Genomic DNA, 23,826 nt, shown 5'->3' with positions numbered 1-23,826 from the left:
AGGGAGCCACTTGTGAGGCATTTATGTGTCGTGGCTAGCGAGTCTGCATTTGTACACGAAGGCATCGCGCTCAATTCCCGACCATGTTAAAAACTTTTACCTGGATGTGGTGGCTGGATTTAGGTCTACTCAGCATACGTGAGACCAACTGGAATGCTATCTGACGATGAGATATTGCCCCGGTCGTGAAAGCCAAGAATAACGTTCAAAAGATTGCGTCATGATGACCAGGCATCATCTCTTGACCTGCAAGCAGTGGTCGCTCATTGGGCTCTACCCTGATAGTGTTTCTATATTATATAATAGTTGAATTAATCTTGTATTTCATGACGCGAATAGTTTCAATTTTTCTTATCAATTGTTGATCTGTACTCGCTAGCAATGGGCGGACATCGCTACAAAGTACAAATGACATGTCGCAATCAGCTAATTCAGAGTATAAAATACTGGGGACAAATGAACTATTTACACAGAAAAACAAGATCGTGTGTTAAAACGTATTCGCTGCGTTATAATGTCCTACAATTTGGAACGGTGCGCAAGGTGCAGAAATGACGTCATTTTGAACTATAGTGCACTTTAATCCACCAAAATGTCGGTAAATCAATTTTAAATTCAAGGTTACTTCACATGTCAAGACCAAAGTATGTAATATCCCCGTCCGTGGCTAACTGATTTTCTTGCTGGGCTTGTCTTTAGTGGAATGAGAACGGGCTTCGAATTCCGGCCGGGTCGGGCATGTCGACTTTCGTTGGTTAATTCCTCTGGCTAGAGGAAAGGCTGTATGTGCCCTCTCAACATAAGGATACATCATAGGAAGGGCTCCATCGTCACAGACGCACAGGTCGCTCCTGGGTTCGTAAACTCGAAAGACCTGCCACAGACCTCTCCGGAGGTCGTGCACGATTATTTGTATAGTAATTGAACACCAATCCAGGAATCAATTAATATTATTACATAACACAAATGTACGGGGCTTGTGGACCAATATATTTAGTTTGCCGTTGAGGTAAAAGTATTTCTTAATCACAGTCAATATTTTTATTGTATTCATGTTAATGTCAGTGTTATCTCTGAAAAGTTTAATCTAAAAATGTTCTAAATTTTTACTTTTGTTTGAACCTCAGTGTGAAGAAATGTTGATCCTGACAAGAAACACATCTCATCATGTCAGTGGAGATTTCTTCATGATGAACTTGCAAAATTAGGAAATAAATTGCTACAATAAATGAAAAAACGGTTTAGAAAGGCTATTTTCCAAACTTACTCAGGGAATGGATCGAATGATTCAACTTTGCATAAAGGTATGATGACTTGAACACTTGTTGAAATAATAATTGTTTCATTCATATCCATAGTGATCTAATGAGCTACCTTCATCAGAACTAGGCGACAACCGCAGGCTTCTGTTCTAAAAGACAAACTAGCATTTTGTTTAAGAGAGACGTCCAGACTACAGACATGAAATAAAACTGCAAATAGAAGTAACAGAGGACAATTGTGTCACTTAATCCTTCATTGTGTGAAATAAACGTCCTTGTTATGGTTGTCTACTACAACCTGCTAGTTGTATAAATGTCAAAGCGAGGATAGACTCGATACTTCGCGTAGAGTTGAATTTCTTAGGAAGTGTTGGCACTTCATTTCAAGCTTATATACTAAAACACTACGACTTTGTGTCCATAGAAATATAGGAATTGATATTAACGGAATATTCCTGCTAATAAAGATACCAGAACCCAATGTTTTTTCGGGTAGGATTGCCACCACAGTTTAGTATAACTCGCAGATTTTGATGGTTGATTGTTGCTTTATGAGGAAGTACAGTGCTCAACACAGAGGCGATCCCCGGAGCTTATGCGTTTTAGTCGCCTCTTACGACAGGCAGGGGTACTGTACCCTTCCCCCAGACATATACAGTATGGCTTGAGTGCAGTTTCGTGCTTTGTAAACTTGGCAGGAGGTGGGGGGGGGGTACCTATTTGAGATGTAATCGAAAGAAAGAAAGAAAGAAAGAATCTCGTCGAGGAATACAGCAGCCACACCAGTGGGTTGTCGCCTTTGATCGCAGGATACCTGTGGCTTTTCGAGACTGTAGATTATTAACCATCCGAGACACTGGTACACGTGTTGGATGGAATACATCCACAGTGGTCTGAATGTGGAATCTGTGAGACGAGGACGGACGAACTGACTGACGTGAAGGAATCCCAACAGCTAGAGAACAACTGAACGGGATGATACACATCTCGTGGATCAGGCTGTTACGGGTATTACAACTACATCACAATTCCTCATTGATAGGTAGGTAGGTAGATTGATATTTAGATTGTTGATAGATTGGTATGCAGGTAAATAGATAGGTTTGTAGGTAGATAGATAGATGTGTAGGTAGGTAGAAAGATACGTGTGTAGGTAGATAGATTGTAGATAGATAGCTATGCAGGTGGATAGATAGGTATGCAGGTAGATACATAGATTTATGTAGATGGATAAATGTGTAAACAGCTAGGTAGAATGCAGGTAAGAAGATACATAAATAGGCCTATGTAGATAGGCAGATGGATAGATATGGAGATAATGAATGGTTAAAAATTGATAGATAGATCGATATATATAGATAGATATGTAGACAGGTAGGTAGGTAGATATGCAGATAAATGATTAGATAAATAGATAGATACAGAGACAGGTTGGAAGGTAGGCAGATATTTAGACAGACAGACATATAGTTAGATAGGTAGATAGATAGATAGATAGATAGACAGATTTTTTTTGCTAGGGGCTTTACGTCGCACCGACACAGATAGCTCTTATGGCGACCATGGTTTTAGGGAAGGGCTATGAGTGGGAAGGAAGCGGCCGTGGCCTTAATTAAGGTACAGCCCCAGCATTTTCCTGGTGTGAAAATGGGAAACCACGGAAAACCATATTCAGGCGGATAGATAGATAGATAGATAGATAGATAGATAGATAGATAGATAGATAGATAGATAGATAGATAGATAGATAGATAGATAGATAGATAGATAGATAGATAGATAGATAGATAGATAGCTTTCAGCATCGAGGTTTTATTCTTTTCAAGGTCCTCTTTCTACCAGCTACCATTGTCCGCGTATCTCGGGTGTATAATGCTGCAATGATATCTCTTACAACAAATCAGGCGCGATATCTTCAACAGTATTTTCATTTTCCATAATGTTCCCTTCAGCTACTTTCTCCACGTATAGTTGTTCTCTATTTCCTTGCAGTTGTTTTAAAACTCAATCCCGATCTGTTATCTCTGTCGAATGATTTTTCTTATTTCTCTTTATCAACTTTGGCTTTCTCTAGAATTACCTTCTTATTTCGGCTTCGTGTTAGCTTTAACTATGTAATCATCTGTATCTCTACATTTACTTTCTCATGAATCCTCTCATACCTTCTTAGTATCTGAATGTATCGTGCAGTTACTTTTCCTGCATAATGCTTGACCTCCCAATATTTTGTACTTCTTTCTATCTATCTTTCTTTCTTCAAAATATAGGATATCATGCGTTCCAATAATTTTAGTAGGTTATCTCATCTTATTTCCACAGGCACATATATAATGCGCATTTAAATTCTTCTTTAATAAACTTCCATATTCATTCACTGTCTGATTCACTTACAAAGTTTTTAATCTTCTCGCCAGAATTATCCTTAAACAGCTCCTGAGCCTATCTGCTATTCTTCACTCTCTCCTCAATACTGACATCGTTTAGGCGTTATGGTGGTCATTGCTATATCCTAGAGCCTTCTTCTCCATGATTCCCTGTCATTGACTTGCTCTATTAGACCACGCATTGTTCTTCCATCTGTTCTGGTAATCTTGATTGGACTCTTCCTCGTAGCCTCCATCACTGGGTTGTTCCCTGAATAATGAATTTCTCCCTATTTTCTGGTTCTCTCCTCATTACTTGGTCAAAGTATTTCAGCTGATGGAGGCGAAGTTGACCTGAGATAGTCCTTTCAATTTTAAGCTCTTTTAGGATGGAGTTTTTGTGTGTTGATCAGTCCATGGAGTTCTTAACATTCTTCTTCAGCAAAATATTTCTGTTGAATCTATTTCTCCACGTCCTTATCCACTATTCGCATCCATGCATTATTATGAGAAATACTTGACAGTTTACCAGCTTTATTTTCAGATTCTGTAAATCTGTTGATCATACCACAATCTTTCAAATAGTTTCGTTGTCATCTTCGATTGCATCTTCGTTTTCTCTCTTCTCCTGATTACCCCAAATTCGTTTCTTCTTATCCTTCATTCAATTCCACCCCGTCTTTACTTTTCCTTCTCAGAATTTTGATCACCTACAACGTACATTTTACCTGAAACTAGAGTGCCTTGAAATAATATACCTCAATGCTGCAGACTATGTCGGAGTGTACAGGCGGTCTTTTTTGTGATGTAGCTGTAGGACCCATGGTAGATAGAGTGTTTGTGATGTAGCTGTACGATCCATAATAGCTACGTCCAGAAGATGTGTACCCTCTTGTTCGGAAGTGCGACGAGGCCGTCGGGATCCTCGACATTGGTCAGTTTGTACCCAAGTCTCGCCGATTTCATACGCACACCACTGTGGCTGCATTCCGTCCAACACGAGAACCAATGTCGCGAATGGATGATCCGCAGTCTTGATGTACAATCTCTACGATCATTGGAACCTCAGTCTGCATCAAAGTGAGCGGAACGTCTTTGAAAGGAGGTCGTACCCCCCAAGTGATGCAACTGGGCTTCTAAAAAAAAGTGAAAAGAAAGGTTGTTGCCAAACATCTATCGGCTTACTGTTCCACGCATAACTGTCTCGTAGGTTTATTGTGGAGCGCATTGAAAGCCAACGAAAGAAGGACGTGGAGAAATAGATTCAACAAATATTTTGCTGAAGACGTTTTTTGATTCTTCCTCGTAGGCTCTGTCCCTAGGTTGTTCCCTGAATGACGAATTTCTCCCTATTTTCTGATCCTCTCCTCATTACGTGGTCAAAGTATTTCAGCTGATGGAGCCGAAAGTGGCCTGAGGTTCTCCTTAAATTTTGAGCTCTCTTAGCATGAAGTTGTTTGTGTGTTGATCAGTCCAAGGAATTCTTAACATCCTTCTTCAGAGAAACATTTATGTTGAATCGAATTTTCCATGTCCTTCTTTCTTTATGTTTACGACTCGCATCCATACATTACCGTGTGAAATACTCGACAGTTTGCAGGCCTTATTTTCAGATTCTGTTGATTTGTTGATTAACAGTGTTGTTAAATTTCCATTGTCATATTCGATTGCAACTTCGTTTTATCTCTTCTCCCGATTACCCGAAATTTAGGTTCATCTTATTCTTTATTAAATTCTTTCCCTTCTTCACTTTTTCTTCTTTTCAGAATTTGATCGCCTCCAAGGTAAACTTTAGCTGGAGGTAGAGTGTCTTGAAATAAAATACCTCGATGCTGTAGACTATGTGGGAGTGTACGGGAGGTTCTTTTGTGGTGTAGCTGTAGGACCCATAAAAATTACGTCCACAAGATGTGCACCCTTTCGTTCGGAAGTGCGCCGAGGCCGTCGGGATTCTTCTCATTGGTCAGTTCGTCCCTCCGTCTCGCCGATGTCATATACGCATCACTGTGGCTGCATTCCTTCTAACACAGGAACCAATGTCTCGGATTGATAATCCGCAGTCTCGATATACAGTCGCTACGACCATTGGAACCCCAGCTGGCATCAAAGTGAGCGGAACGCCTTTGAGAAAGGTCGTACACTCCAAGTTATGCAACTGGGCTTCTGAAAAATCAAAAGGTTGTTGCCAAACATTTTTGGGCTTCCTCTTCGATAGGGCTACTGTGTAGCGTGTTGAAAGCAAATGAACGAAATGTGAGCCGCCAAGTGGTAACAATGTGATACTAGAAGCTCTGCCAAAAGGGTTCTGAGGGACGAAATAGTGTGCTCCGCTACAACTGAAATGTTGCTGACTGGAGTTCCCAGTTCCCCCACAATCAAAGTCGACAGCCTCCGGGTGCGATTGCTGTAGTCCTCAACGGGGCACTGGTAATACTCACTCACTCACTCACTCACTCACTCACTCACTCACTCACTCACTCACTCACTCACTCACTCACTCACTCACTTAAATAAATAAATAAATAAATAAATAAATAACATACATTATCATTATAGACTGTGATGCCTTTCAGCGTTCAGTCTGCAAGCCTCTGTGAATGTACTATACGTCGCCACAATCCTCGATTTACAAGTAGTGTAGTGGCCTCATTTAGTTCTATACCTCTTATCTTTAAATCGTTAGAAACCGAGTTTAACCATCGTCGTCTTGGTCTACATCTACTTCTCTTACCCTCCATAGCAGAGTCCATTATTCTCCTAAGTAACCTATCCTCCTCCATTCGCCTCACATGACCCACCACCGAAGCCAGTTTATGCGTACAGCTTCATCCATCGAATTCATTCCAAAATTAGCCTTCATCTCCTCATTCCGAGTACCCTCCTGCCATTGTTCCCACCTGTTTGTATCAGCAATCATTCTTGCTACTTTCATGTCTGTTACTTCTAACTTATGAATAAGATATCCTGAGTCCACCCAGCTTTCGCACCCGCAAAAGCAAAGTTGGTGTGAAAACAAACCGATGTAAAGATAGTTTCGTCTGGGAGCTGACTTCCTTCTTACAGAATACTGTTGATCGCAACTGCGAGCTCACTGCATTAGCTTTACGACACCTTGATGCAATCTCACTTACCATATTATCATCCTGGGAAAACACACAACCTAAATACTTGAAATTATCGACCTGTTCTAGCTTTGTATCACCAATCTGACATTCAGTTCTGTTGAATTTCTTACCTACTGACACCAGTTTAGTCTTCGAGAGGCTAATTTTCATACCATACTCATTGCACCTATTTTCAGTTCCAAGATATTAGACTGCAGTCTTTCGGCACAATCTGCCATTAAGACCAAGTCGTCAGCATAGGCCAGACTTCTTACTACATTTCTACCTAACTGAATCCCTGCCTGCCATTTTATACCTTTCAGCAGATGATCCATGTAAACTACGAACAGCAAAGGTGAAAGATTACAGCCTTGTCTAACCCCTGTACCCTGAACCAAGAACTCATTCTGCCATCAATTCTCACTGAATCCCAATTGTCAACATAAATGCCTTTGATTGATTTTAATAATCTACCTTTAATTCCATAGTCCCCCAGTATGGCAAACATCTTTTCCCTCGGTACCCTATCATATGCTTTCTCTAGATCTACGAAGCATAAACACACAACTGCCTATTCCTCTCGTAGCATTTTTCAATTACCTGGTGCATACTGAAAATCTGATCCTGATAGCCCCTCTGTGGTCTGAAACCACACTAGTTTTCATCCAACTTCCTCTCAACGACTGATCGCACCCTCCCTTCCAAGATGCCAGTGAATACTTTGCGTGGTATAGTAATCAATGGGATACCTCGATAAATAAATAAATAAATAAATAAATAAATAAATAAATAAATAAATAAATAAATGGATAAATATGTACATAAATAAATAAACGAGTAAATAAATACATGAATGATTTATTAATACAAACTTATATCACCATTATAGACCGTTATGTCTTTCAGCGTTCAGTCTGTAAGCCGCCCCTCTAATTACCTTTACATTTATCGGAGACCTCAGTGTGCCGGAGCCTGTCCCGCAGAAGTTCTTCAAGTACCGATAAATGTGTCGATATGAGGTCGTTTTTATCTTGTCAAGGTTTAAGCATTTAGAATGTTTCAAGTCGCAGCGTAGCTGTTGAAATGTGCGACGTCCCTTACCTGTATACTCCTGAGTTGGACAACGTGTTACCAACGTGTGGCATACATGTTTTTATTTCTTTGAAGACAGAGAATGAACTCAGTTTACTAATGTGTTGGTACTATTGCCTGACTGTATTCGACGTTCATTAACATCAAATACTGTTCCTAGTTACGTAGCGGGTTAATTAACAGTACGTTACACAATTTACGATAATAATAATTTCGTGTGGCTATTGCTAGCCGATTGCAGCCCGTGTAAGGCAGACCCTCCGATGAGGGTGGGCGGCATCTGCCATGTGTATGTAACTGCGTGTTATTGTGGTGGTTGATAGTGTTATGTGTGGTGTGTGAGTTGCAGGGATGTTGGGGACATCACAAACACCCAGCCCCCGTGCCATTGGAATTAACCAATTAAGGTTAAATTCCTCGGCCCGGTCGGGAATCGAAACCGGGACCCTCCGAACCGAAGACCAATACGCTAAACATTCAACCAACGAGTCGGACACAATTTACGATTATACTGTTGCAATCAGGTACCCTGCATTCTTATATATTAAAATTGTATCCGAGGCACTGAAATGTAACCTAACGCTTACGATCTCTATCCAGCAACGAGAACATGGTAACTATTTCTTGAATACCACACAAGGCGTCTAGATGCATCTTGTATGAGAATAAAAGTAAGTGATTTTGTATTAATTCCAACCAGTTATTTTGAGTAGTTTTATTTCATGTTTAAGGACAGTCTATAGAACCTACGCATCATGAAAGAAAGTAATGAAGTCTGTGTTTGTTGTCTAGGAATGATTAAGGGAAGGCATATCTTTCAACATTTCTACGTGAAGACATTTTTGTACTGCTATGTCTTGTCGTATACGTTTATGCAAGTGTTATGGTCAACAGAAAAAAAAAATCGAAAAACACAACCTTTTCTTAAAAGTATATTTATAAAGTTTGATTAGCCTTTCCTTTCCTTATAAATAAATTAAAAGCAAGATAAATCATTTGTACCTGTAAACGGAGAGTAATATAACAAACATGTGCCACAGGAGTGAAATATAGAGCTAAAATGTGATAAAACACGTTGTGTTTCATTGAAGACTATACTGTATTACGTCAGATGTAAATATTTATTGCTAGTGGTCATGTGTCCTATTTGGGTATATACTGTACCCCTTGTGTGACATGATGTAGCGGCGCCTGGGTTCTTAACTCTATCCCTGCGCTGAAATTTACTTCATAGCACACGTGAACCTTACTTCAGGGCTGGTTCGTTCCATTTCCTCATCTTTACGGACGCATAAGTGTTATCAATATTACAGGCTGAGCTATATGTTGTATAATAGTATAGGTTTAAATCAAAGAATTTATTAAAAAAGGATTATTAAAAGCATATTAAGAAAAGCAACCTAGGACGATTACCACAATATTTTTGACATAAATTCCGATACCTGTTACTAAGGTATTGTGAAGGAATACACTCAAATCAAAAACTTATTACATTCACGTAATCATTTACAAAAGTCATATACATTAAAAATTAAATCCTGATCTGTCAACTGAATTAAACTTAGGCTTAATTGAGAGCATATGCCTGATTACCTTCAAATACTCCTAACAGTTAACTGACCCTCATTAATCATCTCAACCGCTCGTATAAATCATTCCATGTTAAGAAAACAGTATTGTTCTTACGACGACAGTGTTGCCATAAAAACGGCATCACGGGAAAACTGTGGCACGTATATAAATCGGGGAAAGAAAATAAACTGCATTTTTAAGCACTGTTTAGTTCTGTTTCTTCCTCAGCTTCATCCATAAATAAAATAAATCACTGTATTACTGTTAGAGGAAGAAATCACACACGTAGGCCAATTAATCACATAACACTCACTCAACACAGATACACGCTGATGTAGAGACTAAAAGACATACACAACACACAAAAAGACAAGTTCTCTACAACAGTAATAAGCTGCCATGATTCACAGGTTAACGGATTACGCGTTGAATGTACCAGAGCGACACAGAAGGAAAATGAACGAAGGCAACAAAGTGATGGCAGTTCCCGCCATTGAGCTTCCTCCATGATGTCCATGACAACCAGAACATCTTGAGATGGGAAGTTCACATCCACAGGACATGTGCATTAGTATGTTCGACTTTAAAGAAGGGTGCAAAACTCTGTGACAGTCATGACTATGACCCGGATGTTTATGCAGTAATAGGTTAGAATGCAAACTTCCTGAAGCGTGTAACAAGTATAGTCTACCTTCACAACTACTATGCTACGGGGTTTGCATAAACAATAGGGGTACGGCCCATCAAAACCCCTATAATTTATGTTACTCTTGCTACATTATGGAAGAGCGGGTGGCCGACACTTCCTACTAACCAAATTAGTTTGCAATCTAAGCGGCTACTGCATAAAAATCCGGGCCCTAGTCATGACGTACTACGAGCAAGAGAAGCGTTGGGAGAAGAAAGAATATGCTTGTGTTTGAGAGAAACAAACATCCATCAGCCGCCTTATGCAGTTAAAAAATTAAAGTAAGGCTATGTTTTCTCTTTCTATATAATGAAGTAACATAATATATCTATTGCAGTTTTAAGTGTTTTACAATTAATTTACACAACATTAATCTGTTTACAGATTGATTGCGGTAGAAAGGTTAAACCAGCTGAGGTCGATTGCAAAGCCGGAATTTCACAATACTGTAAACATACTGCTGCAGTGTTGTATTTACCTAGTATATCAATACTGTGGGAAATTCTTTCCAGACTTCCACTCTGCAACAGTGGGAGAAACCTAAAAACTTTATTGCGGAGTATTGTAAAGGAGGAAATGTAGAAGAAATACTAAATGGACTATCAAATAAGCGACCAATTTATTACGCGTCGGAAAGTGAAAATATTGAATCCTTAAGTAAAGAAACAATTATATGAACAAATTAAGGTCGTAGATTGTGCTTTCTCGAAAAATTTTAAAGCAGAGTGTGAAAGTGAATCTTTCTTTACCTCCATTTGCAATGTTTAAAACATAGTTGAAAGCCCCGTAGAGCTAAGGGAAAGGGGCCTCTTATTTCATTGTCTTACCCAGTTGGACAAACAAACAGTTAATAAACTATTTAGTCGCTATGTATGTTGGGTATTCATCCCGAAGGCTGGTTTGATCCACCACAGCTGTCATAGATGGCCTAGGCATCACTGAAGAGGAGTACTAGGGAAACGAGGAGTGAGGTAGCTTCCCGTTGCTTTCCTCATTGAGCCGGAAGTTGCTCACATATCAGTCTGCCAAGCCCACTGAAATGCACGCACTAACCGACCCCATGAGTGATATTTTCATACCAATCATAACAGGGACTGGTTGCATAAGGAATGGTATTACTAGCATCGCTCATACCTCAGTCACTTTCATACTGTCAAAGCCAAGGATGAGACTGAGACAGGTCAATGAAAGTAACAAATTTATCCTAGCCCATACCAGAAGACATGGTGTACTATAAACACTACATCTCACCAGCAAAGGCATATTTAGACGCTATGTTGTGAATAATTTGCCTGGCGGTAACATATCACTAGCTTCCACAAATTATGAGTGCATGTTGCCAAACGATATAATGTTTTATTGTAAAAATGTTAAAGTAACAAATTCACATAATAATGCAAGTGGAGTTGAGACAAGGGAATAATCTTTATGTCCTTCCAGGTTCCAGCAAAGGAAGTTACGCATTTCGGCCAACAGAATGTACACCAGATCAATACTCTATAGAGTGGAGATTACGAAAAGCAGACATCAGCGTTTCTTTTACCTAAGAATTTAAAGACTCCTGCAGTTAAATATGGCAGAGCTAATGAATGGAAGGTACTTAAGGACAGGGGCGAAGCGTCAGGGGAGACAGGGTAGACAGCGTGTGTACCCTTAAAATTTTGTGAAAGAAATATTGTCTAGTTAAATCAATTAGTTTTTAGAACATTAATTATTTCCAGATTCGTGACATTATTGTATTCCCCGCTTTACTTATTTTCGTCTCACTTCGGCAATGCTAAGGCTCGCGTCAGTAACACGAAGCACGTAGGCGAAAGTAGACGCTGTCCATTCTGTGTATTTTCCCTTTGATTTTCAAAGCTTTCAGATAGAGCAACACTAACGTTATCTGTAGGTGCTGACTGTGGAACTAGGACTTTCCTATAGCGAGATGTCTCCGCCCAGTAGACAGACTTACCAGCGTCTCTTCTTGCTTTCATTGGCTAGTATTTGGATCTCTCTTATAAAGGTGCTCTTATTGGCTACCATCTTACACATGCTTTTAATGTTATTAATTTGAATTTACTTTATTATAAGACACGTCTAAAAAAATTAATATTTAAATACGAAGTATAGTAAACTTACACCTAATAAATCAATGACAGCATCAAAACCCTTCAAGTACGTGCATTTTCTTGCCCGCCAATATTAGTTGCGGTATTATAACTCCAAGAACTATTGTCTTCCAGTCTTAATAAGGTACTTCAGAATACGCATACGGAAAAAAAATTGCTTAACTTGATGCTGTATATTCCGTTAAAGCCAGTTTCTAGTGAACGCGCTATGAGTGCTTTCAAACGAATTAAAACGTACCTATTTAAGGAATTGGATGACCAGCCAGAGACTGTCTAACTTGGGAACTCCAGCTATAGAGAAGAAATTTCTGTGGAATCTTAGCAAGACGTCTGACTTCAAGACGAGAGTAATAGATATATTTGCCGAAATGAAGGACAGGCGGATTAAACTCATTTACAAGAATGTTGTTTAAGGTGACTTGTACGAAAAACTATTTATTTCTTATTTCTCTTATTAAATCTATATACTGGTAAGAATGAAATATATTGCTATTTTTATTCTAAAAGTATGTTGTTATTTGACAATTCCCGCGGCCTATTTCGCCTATATTTAAAAATGAAGCAAGTGCACGTAGGGTTAAAGGTTGTTATAGGGTTTGTCTTATTTTCAGAGTCATTAATATAATACTGAATGCAGATGTATGCATCGAAAACAAAATTCCATATAATAATATGATTAAAACAATTTAAATAAAATAAATCTCTGTCTACCCCCTTACATAGTTCACGCTTCGCCACTGCTTGAGGAGTACTGCTTATTAAACGAATGCTGTGTGGTTTAACTCTCGTTGTTTATAAAACAACAAGAACCAAGGTCAAGTTGCAGTCCAGATGGGATAGTGGTAGGTCAGGATTTTGTTAATCTTCTCGGGATTAGGTGCCCTTATTCGTGACGAGAGAAACCCATACTTGGAGATAAAAGGTGTAGTGCCCCGCATTTATATATAACTAGGCTACTGATGCTAACGTAAAGCTGAAGAAAGCTCATGGTTATTATGCTCAGATACTGTGTAGAGATGAGAAGAATGCAAGAATGAGGAATGTGGCCTGCAAGCACGAACTTCCTGTTCTGCCCAGACAGATCGGCTCTTATCTGCTACACGAAAACATTGACTCACACTCTTCAGTTTGCTGGATTACAACTGACAAGAGCGAAGAGTTGCCAGTAGAAGCTAATATAAATTCGCCTGGGTAGTAGCAGAGTTGCTATGGTAACCATTGCGTCACTAGCTCTGCTGGTTAAAACCCCTTCGCCCCGTGCCTCACCGGGCATGTGCATTCTTCTGATCTCCCAACAATACAGGTATCAATGTACATTCTGAACCTTCACAACCGTGATTTGTTTATTTATTCTCCAAAGTTGCGTGTTAGAGTGAACATTTCCAGAAATGATGATTTCCTTTCCAGTACTAGTCCTTCAGTAGAGAAATGTTATTTTGAACATTAACTTCCAGTAATATTTAAATATGTTACAGTGAATGCATAATAACTATATTCAAGTGCGAATTATCATTAATCGGTCAATGACTGATGTACGAATTGTATTTCTCAACACTGGGAATTCAACCTGAAAATGTATTATGTTGATAGCATAATTCAAACAAAAATTATTTTGCTGTTACAAATTTCATTAGGTTATCAAATTTTATGACAATCATTTGCAAAAATCTTTAGAAAGCTTATTCACTGTGATTTAATTATTAGAGGACTGAAAATTACCAAGGCACCTATCGCCGTCAGTGTGTCAAAGTAAATAATAGCAGATCTGAGTGGCTTAACAAACCCCTCGGTGTCCCCCAAGGGTCTGTACTTGGACCATTGCTGTTTGCAATTTACTTACACGATGTTGCCAAATCGATTACACATTGCAAGTATCATCTTTATGCTGATGATCTGCAGATCTACTACCACTCAAGAACTGATAAAATTCAGAGTGCTGTAGAAAAAGTTAATGCTGATTTAAGTCTCATAAGTAATTTTGCATTGAGTAACAATCTCAAAATTAATCCTCTTAAAACGCAAGCAATAATCATTGGTACTTCAAAAAACTTACACATCTTAAAACAATACGAAATTCCTCCTGTAGCACTAAACAATACCATTATTCCATTTTGTGAAACAGTTATGAATCTTGGTGTGGCTATAAGCGAAACATTGAACTGGTCGCAACATGTGATGAAAGTGTGCCAAAAGGTATATCAAAGCCTGCATCCTCTGAAGCGGTTTAAAAATATATTTCCTCGGTCCTTGAAAATAAAGCTCATTCAATCACTCTTGTTTCCAATTCTCGAATACTGTGATACAGTTTTTATTGATATCAATAACGAGCAAAGCATGAGACTGCAACGTGCCCAAAATGCATGCATCAGGTATGCATTCGACATACAACCATACGCCCATGTATCCCCATTCTATACACAATTATCTTGGTTACGACTGAATGACAGACGTAGACTCCACGCAACTACTTTGGTGTATCAAGTGCTTTCTGAAAACACTCCTCCTTACCTATCCACCAGATTTCGCTACCTTAGTTCCCTGCACCTTTTCAATACCCGGTCAGGCTGTACGCTAGAAATTCCTGTGCATCGAACCGCAACCTACAACAGATCGTTCACTATCACCGCCACGAGCTGGTGGAATGAACTTCCCAATGACATCAGGGAAGCTAAATCTAAGACAAAATTTAAAATCCTTTGCCAGCGTCATCTTTTAAGCACTTCCAGTCTTTCTTGAGTGTGAATGGGATGCATGAATGAGAGTGAATATGGTTGTTTATTGCAATGTGTTCCTGTATATAATTTAGTTATACTTTACTCACCTTAGTTTAGTTAGTGATACTTTAGTTGCTTTAGTTATACTTTAGGTTGTAAATATTTCATATGTTTAAATTTTATGTAAAATATACATTGTATATACATGAAGTGGTTAAGAGTAAGAAAGGGCCGGGAGCCCTAACTTCGCCACAATAAAGACGCTTTAATAATAATAATAATAATAATAATAATAATAATAATAATAATAATAATAATAACAATAATGTGAATAATTCTGTCTATATGAGGAAGTAAATCCATAATGAGTTTGTTGCTTAGTATTTGGTAAATTTTTATTCTATGAATATTTCTTTCAACACGAATTCTTACTGATGCAGCTGAAAACTGAGCATTGAACGAAAAAGGTGGCAGGCATTACCATTACAGCGTTTCTGTTTTCAATACAAGTTCTTGTCTGTGGGAATCCTTGTCACACATAACTATATCCCCTGGCTGAATAACGTTTAATATACCGGAATGAACTGTGATGGATCTGTCAGTCGCTCTTTCACCACAGTATTTGGATATAAAAGAAACATAACTTTATTGAGTAATGGCAAAAAGAAATTTGACTGTAAATGAATTCTCATAATGAGAAAACATTAAAATTATTTGATGAACACTGTTAGGCCTTTCACAGGGCACTTCACTGCAATCTATAATGCACGTACAATTTCACAGTGTTTATTAAAAGCGTTAAGTATTGTGCTTTTGATAGTCGATCGCTGTGGCCAGAAAATCCACTCTTTTGTTTTCTGAAAAATATGACGGAGAACGAATTTAAAATTAACAGATGCTGTAATCTCATGACAGTTAAAAATTACGCCTAGACCGGCGAAACTAATACCGCGTACACATTTCATTAGCAGTAGAAGCAGCACGTTTTCTTTATTAAATGCACAGTTCTGATGAGCAGAATGTAACAAGGATAACAGGATATGAAACACTGTAAACTTGAACCTCCTATTTCAAGAATATGCTATTCCTTGCCTTTCACTGATCTGTATCCATGAAATATATGTTTGGTGTCCACGAAGTCCAGGTGAACACCACAATCTCTATTAAAACAGGTGTCAGTCGTCGTCTCTTTATTCACTCGAGGCACTGGCAAATTTGTTTCAACTTCCGCTTTAGAATTACTTTTCAGAGCAGAAAATGACACGTACACACTGATTTTGTTACCATCGATGGTCATTACTTCAGTCTGCGTGCTTGAATCACTGTAACATTTCGAAAAATCTTCCATGGTATTAGTTTCAACGTTTTCATTTTCATGTCTCCGCTTTCACCTCTTGTATATAGTCGTCACTCGGTGCTCCTCTTGTATATAGTCGTCACTCGGTGCTCCTCTTGTATGTAGTCGTCACTCGGTGCTCCTCTTGTATATAGTCGTCACTCGGTGCTCCTCTTGTATATAGTCGTCACTCGGTGCTCCTCTTGTATATAGTCGTCACTCGGTGCTCCTCTTGTATATAGTCGTCACTCGGTGCTCCTCTTGTATATAGTCGTCACTCGGTGCTCCTCTTGTATATAGTCGTCACTCGGTGCTCCTCTTGTATATAGTCGTCACTCGGTGCTCCTCTTGTTGTTGACATCGATTGAAACAAGCGGTTTTGTAAACAATCTCGGTACATAACCAGGACTGTCAGGATCTCTCGCATTCCATTCACAAAATGCCGAATACAAACACGCGAGTTATTAGTGGGTTCCCATGGTTTACCATCGCAATCCAGGCATTTCTTCTAATTCCATTCTGATTTTTATTCAGAAACACAAAATCTTAGTCCAGGAGGACAGTTGATATACGTGAAGTTGCAAGTAACCACAGAACACTTTTCCTACTAGATATGATTTATAGGTTTTTGGGCTTACGCCGTGTCAAGAGAAGAAGGTGAACTTTTTTAGGTTTCGCAGAGAACTTTGCGTCTTCAGAAGAAAATCTCCACTGTCCACGAGAAAGGCTTCTGAAGACGCAGAGCACAGTTCTCTGCGAAACGTAAAGAAATTCATCTTGTTTTCTTGACACGGCATAAACCCGAAAGCCTATATCATGTCTATAAGTAAGGCCTGTGAAGGCATCAATGGCAAAAAAGTAATTCTATTGTTTCGAGAACCGTTTTGCATGTGGAAGTTGAATCAAGCATAATCAATCAATCAATCAATCAATCAATCAATCAATCAATCAATCAATCAATCAATCAATCAATCAATCAATCAATCAATCAATCAATCAATCAATCAATCAATCAATCAATCAATCAATCAATCAATCAATCAATCAATCAATACTGATCTGCATTTAGGGCAGTCGCCCAGGTGGCAGATTCCCTATCTGTTGCTTTCCTAGCCTTTTCCGAAATAATTTCAAAGAAATTGGAAATTTATTGAACATCTCCCTTGGTAAGTTATTCCAATGCCTAACTCCCCTTCCTACAAATGAATATTTGCCCCAGTTTGTCCTCTTGAATTCCAAATTTATCTTCATATCGTGATCTTTCCTACTTTTATAAAGCCAATTCAATACAGGCAATCGACTGCGACTCCGCCTGACTCTCCAAGTGCAGTAAGCCAAGATCTAAAGCAGTAACTCATAGCTGCATGTTCTTACTGTTACTCAAAAAGAAGTATGTTGCGAACAAATGTTGCTTTCCTATGGATCTAGGCAAAGAAGTCAGTATCAACAAATTATCTCGAGGAGCGAATTTCTTTATGTAGTTAACTATAGCGATGTCTCATGCAACAATGTGGGAGCGAGCTGGCAGAGCCCGTTTCAGCAAGTGCTTTTGTAGTTTGTTAAGTCTAAACGCTATGTCAATACCTCTCGGCTGAGATACAACCTGTGACAATAAAGTTCGGCGAATGAAGTCAGCACCGTCGATCCGGCAACACTAGCGAAACGCAACGCTGCACCTGCGTAGCAGCAGGTGTGACCACCGGCTTCTAACGTTGTTCAGTTGAGCATCGTGTGTGTGCCATATAAGACCTGTTTGACACAGCGCGTGTTTAGTGTGTTTGTTCTGAACTGCGAACAGGAACATGAACGACCAAAAGACCAGTGTACAGTTTTGTGTTAAGCTTGGCAAGACACCGAAGGAAACGCGTGCCATGTTGGTACGTGTTTATGAAGATCAAGCACTGTCCTTGAAGTGTGTGTACGAGTGGTTCGCCCGTTTTCGAGGAGGCCGGGAAAGTATTTCTGAAAACCCCCGTAGCGGAAGACCGGCGACCGCCGTCAGTGACGAAAACATTGAGAAGGTGAGGACATTAATCACGAACGATCGGCGATTAACTATGCTCATGATAGCGGGAAAAAAACTGCAGATTACCGGGAATCCGTGCGACAAATCGTTACCCAGAAGTTAAGGAAGAGGAAAACGTGTTCTCCTCTTGTGCCACATCACTTGACTGACGATCAGAAGCAGCCACATTTAGAGGCTTCACAGAATTTTGTCGAAACGGCGGATGCGACACCAAATTTCTTGAACTGTATCGTCACTTAGGATGAAACCTGGTGTCTGAGGTACGACCCTGAAACGAAACGAAAAAGCATGGAATGGCGTTCTTCTATATCCCCTCGTCAGAAAAAGGGCAGAGCCGAAAATCACGCATCAAAACAGTGCTCATCACCTCCTTTGACGATATTCCTGACATCCAACGAAACGTGACGAGGCTTTAGAACACCGTCCCAAAGGAAACATTCTCGCAAAGTTTCCAGGAGGTGTATCGCCGATCTCAACAGTGCATAGTTATGGGAGGGGACTATTTCGAAGGACAGCAATGTCACTGTCGTGCATTGTTCATCTTTGTTGACAGTACAGGACTATTCACCGAACTTTATTGTCACAGGCTGTATTTAAGTACCCCATAATAAGAACCACTCCATATAAGGATACTTTCCTCCAGAGAACCTGAATGTCATAAAAGCACATTATACTACCAGAATACATGTCCACAATTAGTGAAGTGTTGAAAAGTGGTAGCCCAAGTCTTTTCCTTCCGTTCGTGCCACTAAAACATGGCCTTATTTAAAATAGTAAACAATGGCTATGACAAAATCAGCATAATATTCTGTAAATGCAATTCAAAATATCGTTAACTAATTGTTAGCCAGATATCTTATTGTATGTTTCATTAGTTGATATATTTAAGCTGAAGGATATTTGAGTACTGACCTGCTGGAAGGCGCTCGATGGAGAAGGCGAGGTCTCTCGTGGTAGACCGACGGTGAAGAGTGTCCTCCTTGAACACTTGGAACTGTAAGTAGAGGAAGCGCACGATAGGGTCCGTAGCTTCTCGCAGAGAGAAAATCCACGCCTCGTGAGTGGCCGCCCAGTGGATACCACTCTTTGCCAGATCATCCACCGTATCGATGGGAGGTTCATACCTGTAAACAAATAGTATCTAAATCTGCTGAACACTTTGCTGCTTTCACAAATAGTGAAACAAATAATAATATATAAATCTATGTGTGAGGAGTTATGACCAAAATTGTGAATTTTGACAAAATAAAATTTCAATTTTCAATTTTCAAAAATTTCAATTTCAGATTTCAAATTTTCAATTTTAACCTTAAAAATCTCCGACGTCTTCCTCTATCTAATCCCGTCATCACGTTTGCTCTAGCACCATTTTCAAAGCTCTAAATTAAGGATTTAAATGGTGGTGATGTGGCGTTTATAGAACAAGCCCACGCCCCTTTATCTGTCAGACAACATTAGTTAACATTTCTTCAGCTCTTTGCCTGGCATAAAATGCTCCTTGCAATGTAGTTTTTGTCAGATTCACCTGAAATTTTCATATAATGTTTTAATATGTACAGGAATAAAAAATGTGCTGCATTTTATTACCAGTTGAATATTATCTTCATATTTTTTGGTATTAAAATAGCACTAGATTTATGCATATTTTATGAATAATCAAAAATTGAAAAGTTATGTCTACAACAGGTTATATCCGACGACAAGAGTTGTTATTAAACACATGACGTCCGCCTCTGTGGTGTAATGGTTAGTGTGAATAACTGCCACCCCCGTAGGACCGAGTTCGATTCCCGGCTCTGCCACAAAATTTGAAAAGTGGTACGAGGGCTGGAACGGGGTCCACTCAGCCTCGGGAGGTCAACTGAGTAGAGGTGGGTTCGATTCCCACCTCAGCCATCCTGGAAGTGGTTTTCCGTGGTTTCCCACTTTTCCTCCAGGCAAATGCCGGGATGGTACCTAACTTAAGGCCACGGGCGCTTCCTTCCCTCTTCCTTGCCTATCCCTTCCAATGTTCCCATCCCCCCGCAAGGACCCCGTTCAGCATAGCAGATGAGGCCGCCTGGGTGATGTATTGGTCATCCTCCCCAGTTGTATCCCCGACTCAGTGCCTGAAGCTCCAGGCACTGCCTTTGAGGCGGTAAAGGTGGGATCCCTCTGAGTCCGAGGGGAAAACTGATCCAGGAGCGTAAACAGATCAAGAAGAAGTAGAATTTGTGATAAGTCTGCCAAATTATAGGCCAAAAGAATGATAACTTTGTCGCATGAAGCATGTTTCATCCCACATATACAAACATGAATTATTTTTTAATAATATTGCAACAAATAAACCGATAAACTCCGCGCTTTGTGTGGTATTATATCTTACTAATATGTGCTTGTGTTTTAAATTTACCCGGCCACATGGTGTAGGGGTAACGTGCCTGTCTCTAACCTGGAGGCCTCAGGTTCGATTCCCGGCCCATTCATTCTTCATCCATCTTATAATTTTAAGATCATTTCCTTTCTGACTTAATATTCAAAAATCACCAGAGTTTCTTTACACACTTTTAGAAGATGAAATTCTTCTCTCATTTCCCCCACACAACACACATCTTGCATTGTCCTTTTCCCTTGTCTATCCCTTGTTTTTGTGAATTCCCTTCATTCACCATATAGGCCCTCTTATTTTTCTTCTGTTTACGTTACTTACCCTTACATTAGTTTCCTGGTTTATCATATTAAATACCGAGAGGGTCGGCTTGCTCCTACACTCAACTCCAACAATTGTCTTTGAATATCCTTGACACATCGTACGATTCTCTTCCATAATGTAGCCTCTCCCCTAACCATGTCTATCTCCCAATAATAAATTACCCAGTCCCAACCTCTCTAAGATACTTTTAACCTTACCTAGCCAATAGTCTTCGGACATATTGCCCCTTTGGTGTTGGTATGTCCTCTGCAGGAGCAGAACCTCCTATGCTCTTTTGGTCCTAAACCAATAACTCACAATTCTCTTTAAAATATCCACTTGAATATTCTCATCACATATTAGTCTTGCACCACAATTTGCTGTACAGTATGGCAGTCCATTACAATTTTACTAAACTTACTTACTATTTGGTTCAGCATTTCACTTGCCTCCTCTACTCCCCACATCTCAGCACCATATACCATTCTGTCCTTTACTACAGCTTGAAAAACCAAGTTTTGGATCCTATAGTCTACATTAGGGAACTTATTTTCTAAAATCTTTATTATTGAAAGTGCTGCCAGTCCCTTTCGATTTCGCTTGTCTTATTTGGTGAGTCCATTTCCCATTGCTTCTTATACGAGGGTCGAGTCATAAGTCATGGCAACTATTATTTTTCTCGCGAGCAGGAGACAACACGGAAAATCTAAGATACGGATTTGGAAATATAGCGCATGTGCTTATGCATAACCTGAATTCGGGAGATTCTCGGAGGAAAGTAGAACACAGGCCATTGGTAAACATTGTTTTATTATGGTATAGGCAGCAAATACACAAGACTACGTACAAAGGACATCTCCACTGGTTACAGACCTTCGAAATAATCACCCAAGGCTTCCACTGTGCGTTGCCAGCGGTGGGGCAGGTGCTGAATACCATTCGCTGCACGTGTATCGCGAACGTGTGACACCTCTCTCCGAAATGCTGGTGCGATGTCCTCTTTGTTTACAAACCGTTGTCCACGTAATGGCTTCTTGACTTTGGGGATTAGATCATAGTTGCATGGGCTCAGATCAGGCGAGTAAAGCGGGTGTGGAAGAAACTCCCATCCCCATCGTTGCTCCTGCTTGTTGACTTCCATTTTGTGACGCTCTCACTCATACACTGAACTTGGGGGCATGCTTAGACCCACACTGTTTTTTACATACACAATCTAGTGGCATAATATGCAAGTACATACTGTACGTTTACAAATGCCTATCTTAGATTTTCCGTGTTGTCTCCTGTTTACGAGAAAAAAATAGTTGCCATGACTTATGACTCGACCGATGTATATACAGTATATTCCTCAGTACTCTAGTTTCTTAGCTACCTCCATTTTTTCTTCTTTAGATCGATATTGTTCTGCTTGTTACCCCTATGTCAGCAAGTAAAACAAGGTAGACTAGCACAGGAAAACGATCTATGTGCTATCTTCGTGCAAGGTAAAAGGTCCATTCCGCAAATATGCTGTTTATTGCGTGCCTTTATAACAAATATACCGTTAATACGAACTATTTACAATCTATCTATCTATCTATCTATCTATCTATCTATCTATCTATCTATCTACGTTTTCATTCCCCACCCTGAAGGGTTAATATATTGTGCGAAGTTTTCTATTACGGCAGAATGCAAACTAATCGCTGTAAACCATGAATTAGAGATACTAATATGTTATTTTCCGAGGCTGATGATCGTGCAATTCATGTACATCTTCTATGAGCCAAGCACTGTATAGTAGGCGTGGCGAATGTGGCAGGGCTAACCGCAGATGGGCGGTTCGAATCCAGGCGTACACACATATTTCTGTAAGTATTCACGGCTTGCTAGTACAGATACTGAATTGACAGTGAACTGCCGTTCGTATGCAGGGCCTCGCAATAGCTCAGATGGAAAGAACACACTACGTGATGACTGAGAAGCTGGGACACGACAGAAAATGGACGGCAAGTTCGAATTCTTATACGGTAGTGATTACCTTTTTTGTTATCACCTATTACGTTGTAGGCCTATGTCGCAAAGCCTCATAGGTACTCCTATCCGAGGAATGATTTGTTTATTTGTCCTTGATAAGGACTGTTCATGTCGTACCGGTATTTTATTTTGCTGGGTTGGACTTTCTGTGTTAGATGGGATACGAAATTTCGTAAATGATTGTGCACCACGCGCGATAATGCAATGTTTTCCATGATACACATATCCGACTCGTTGGCTGAGTGGTTATCGTACTGGCCTTCGGTTCAAGGGGTCTCGGGTTCGATTCCCGGCCGGGTCGGGGATTTTAACCATCATTGGTTAATTCCAATGATCCAGAGCCTGGGTGTTTGTGCTGTCCCCAACATCCCTGCAACTCACACACCACACATAACGCGCAGTTACCTACACATGGAAGATGCCGTCCACCCTCATCGGAGGGTCTGCCTTACAAGGGCTGCACTCGGCTAGAAATAGCCACACGAAAGTATATATTATTATTATCATCACGATACACATTATCACATTTGTTTTTTCTACTAGTTGCCGGGCTGAGTGGCTCAGACGGTTGAGGCTTGGCCTTCCGGCTCCGACTTGAGAGGTTCGATCCTGGCTCGGTCCGGAGGTATTTGAAGGTGCTGAAATACATCAGCCTCGTGTCGGTAGATCTACTGGCACATAAAATAACTCGTGCGGGACAAACTTACGGCACCTCGGCATCTCCGAAAACCGTCAGAAGTAGTTAGTGAAAGAAACATTATTATTTCTACTAGTTAGACGGAAATTTAGATCAAATATTGTTTCTACGTAAACTGCCAGTGACTTTTTCAATTACTTCAACAGTTACCATAGACGAATTCTCCTTCTG

General features: G+C 39.8%; 1 protein-coding gene across 1 annotated transcript in view; it reads right to left on the bottom strand.

Moving 5' to 3' along the window:
• The window catches only part of LOC136875979 (uncharacterized), a 328,986-nt gene that overhangs the window by 193,149 nt on the left and 112,011 nt on the right, over window positions 1-23,826 (bottom strand). Inside the window, exon 9 of the mRNA XM_068228285.1 lies at window positions 19,184-19,395. Coding sequence (XP_068084386.1) covers window positions 19,184-19,395 — 212 coding nt within the window. The remainder of the gene's footprint in view (window positions 1-19,183; window positions 19,396-23,826) is intronic.

This window comes from Anabrus simplex, chromosome 6 (genome assembly GCF_040414725.1).
Source record: "Anabrus simplex isolate iqAnaSimp1 chromosome 6, ASM4041472v1, whole genome shotgun sequence".
In the NCBI taxonomy this organism is placed as follows: Eukaryota; Metazoa; Arthropoda; class Insecta; order Orthoptera; family Tettigoniidae; genus Anabrus; species Anabrus simplex.
Note: the sequence above shows the minus strand (reverse complement) of the source record. Positions and strands in the feature narration are given on the sequence as shown.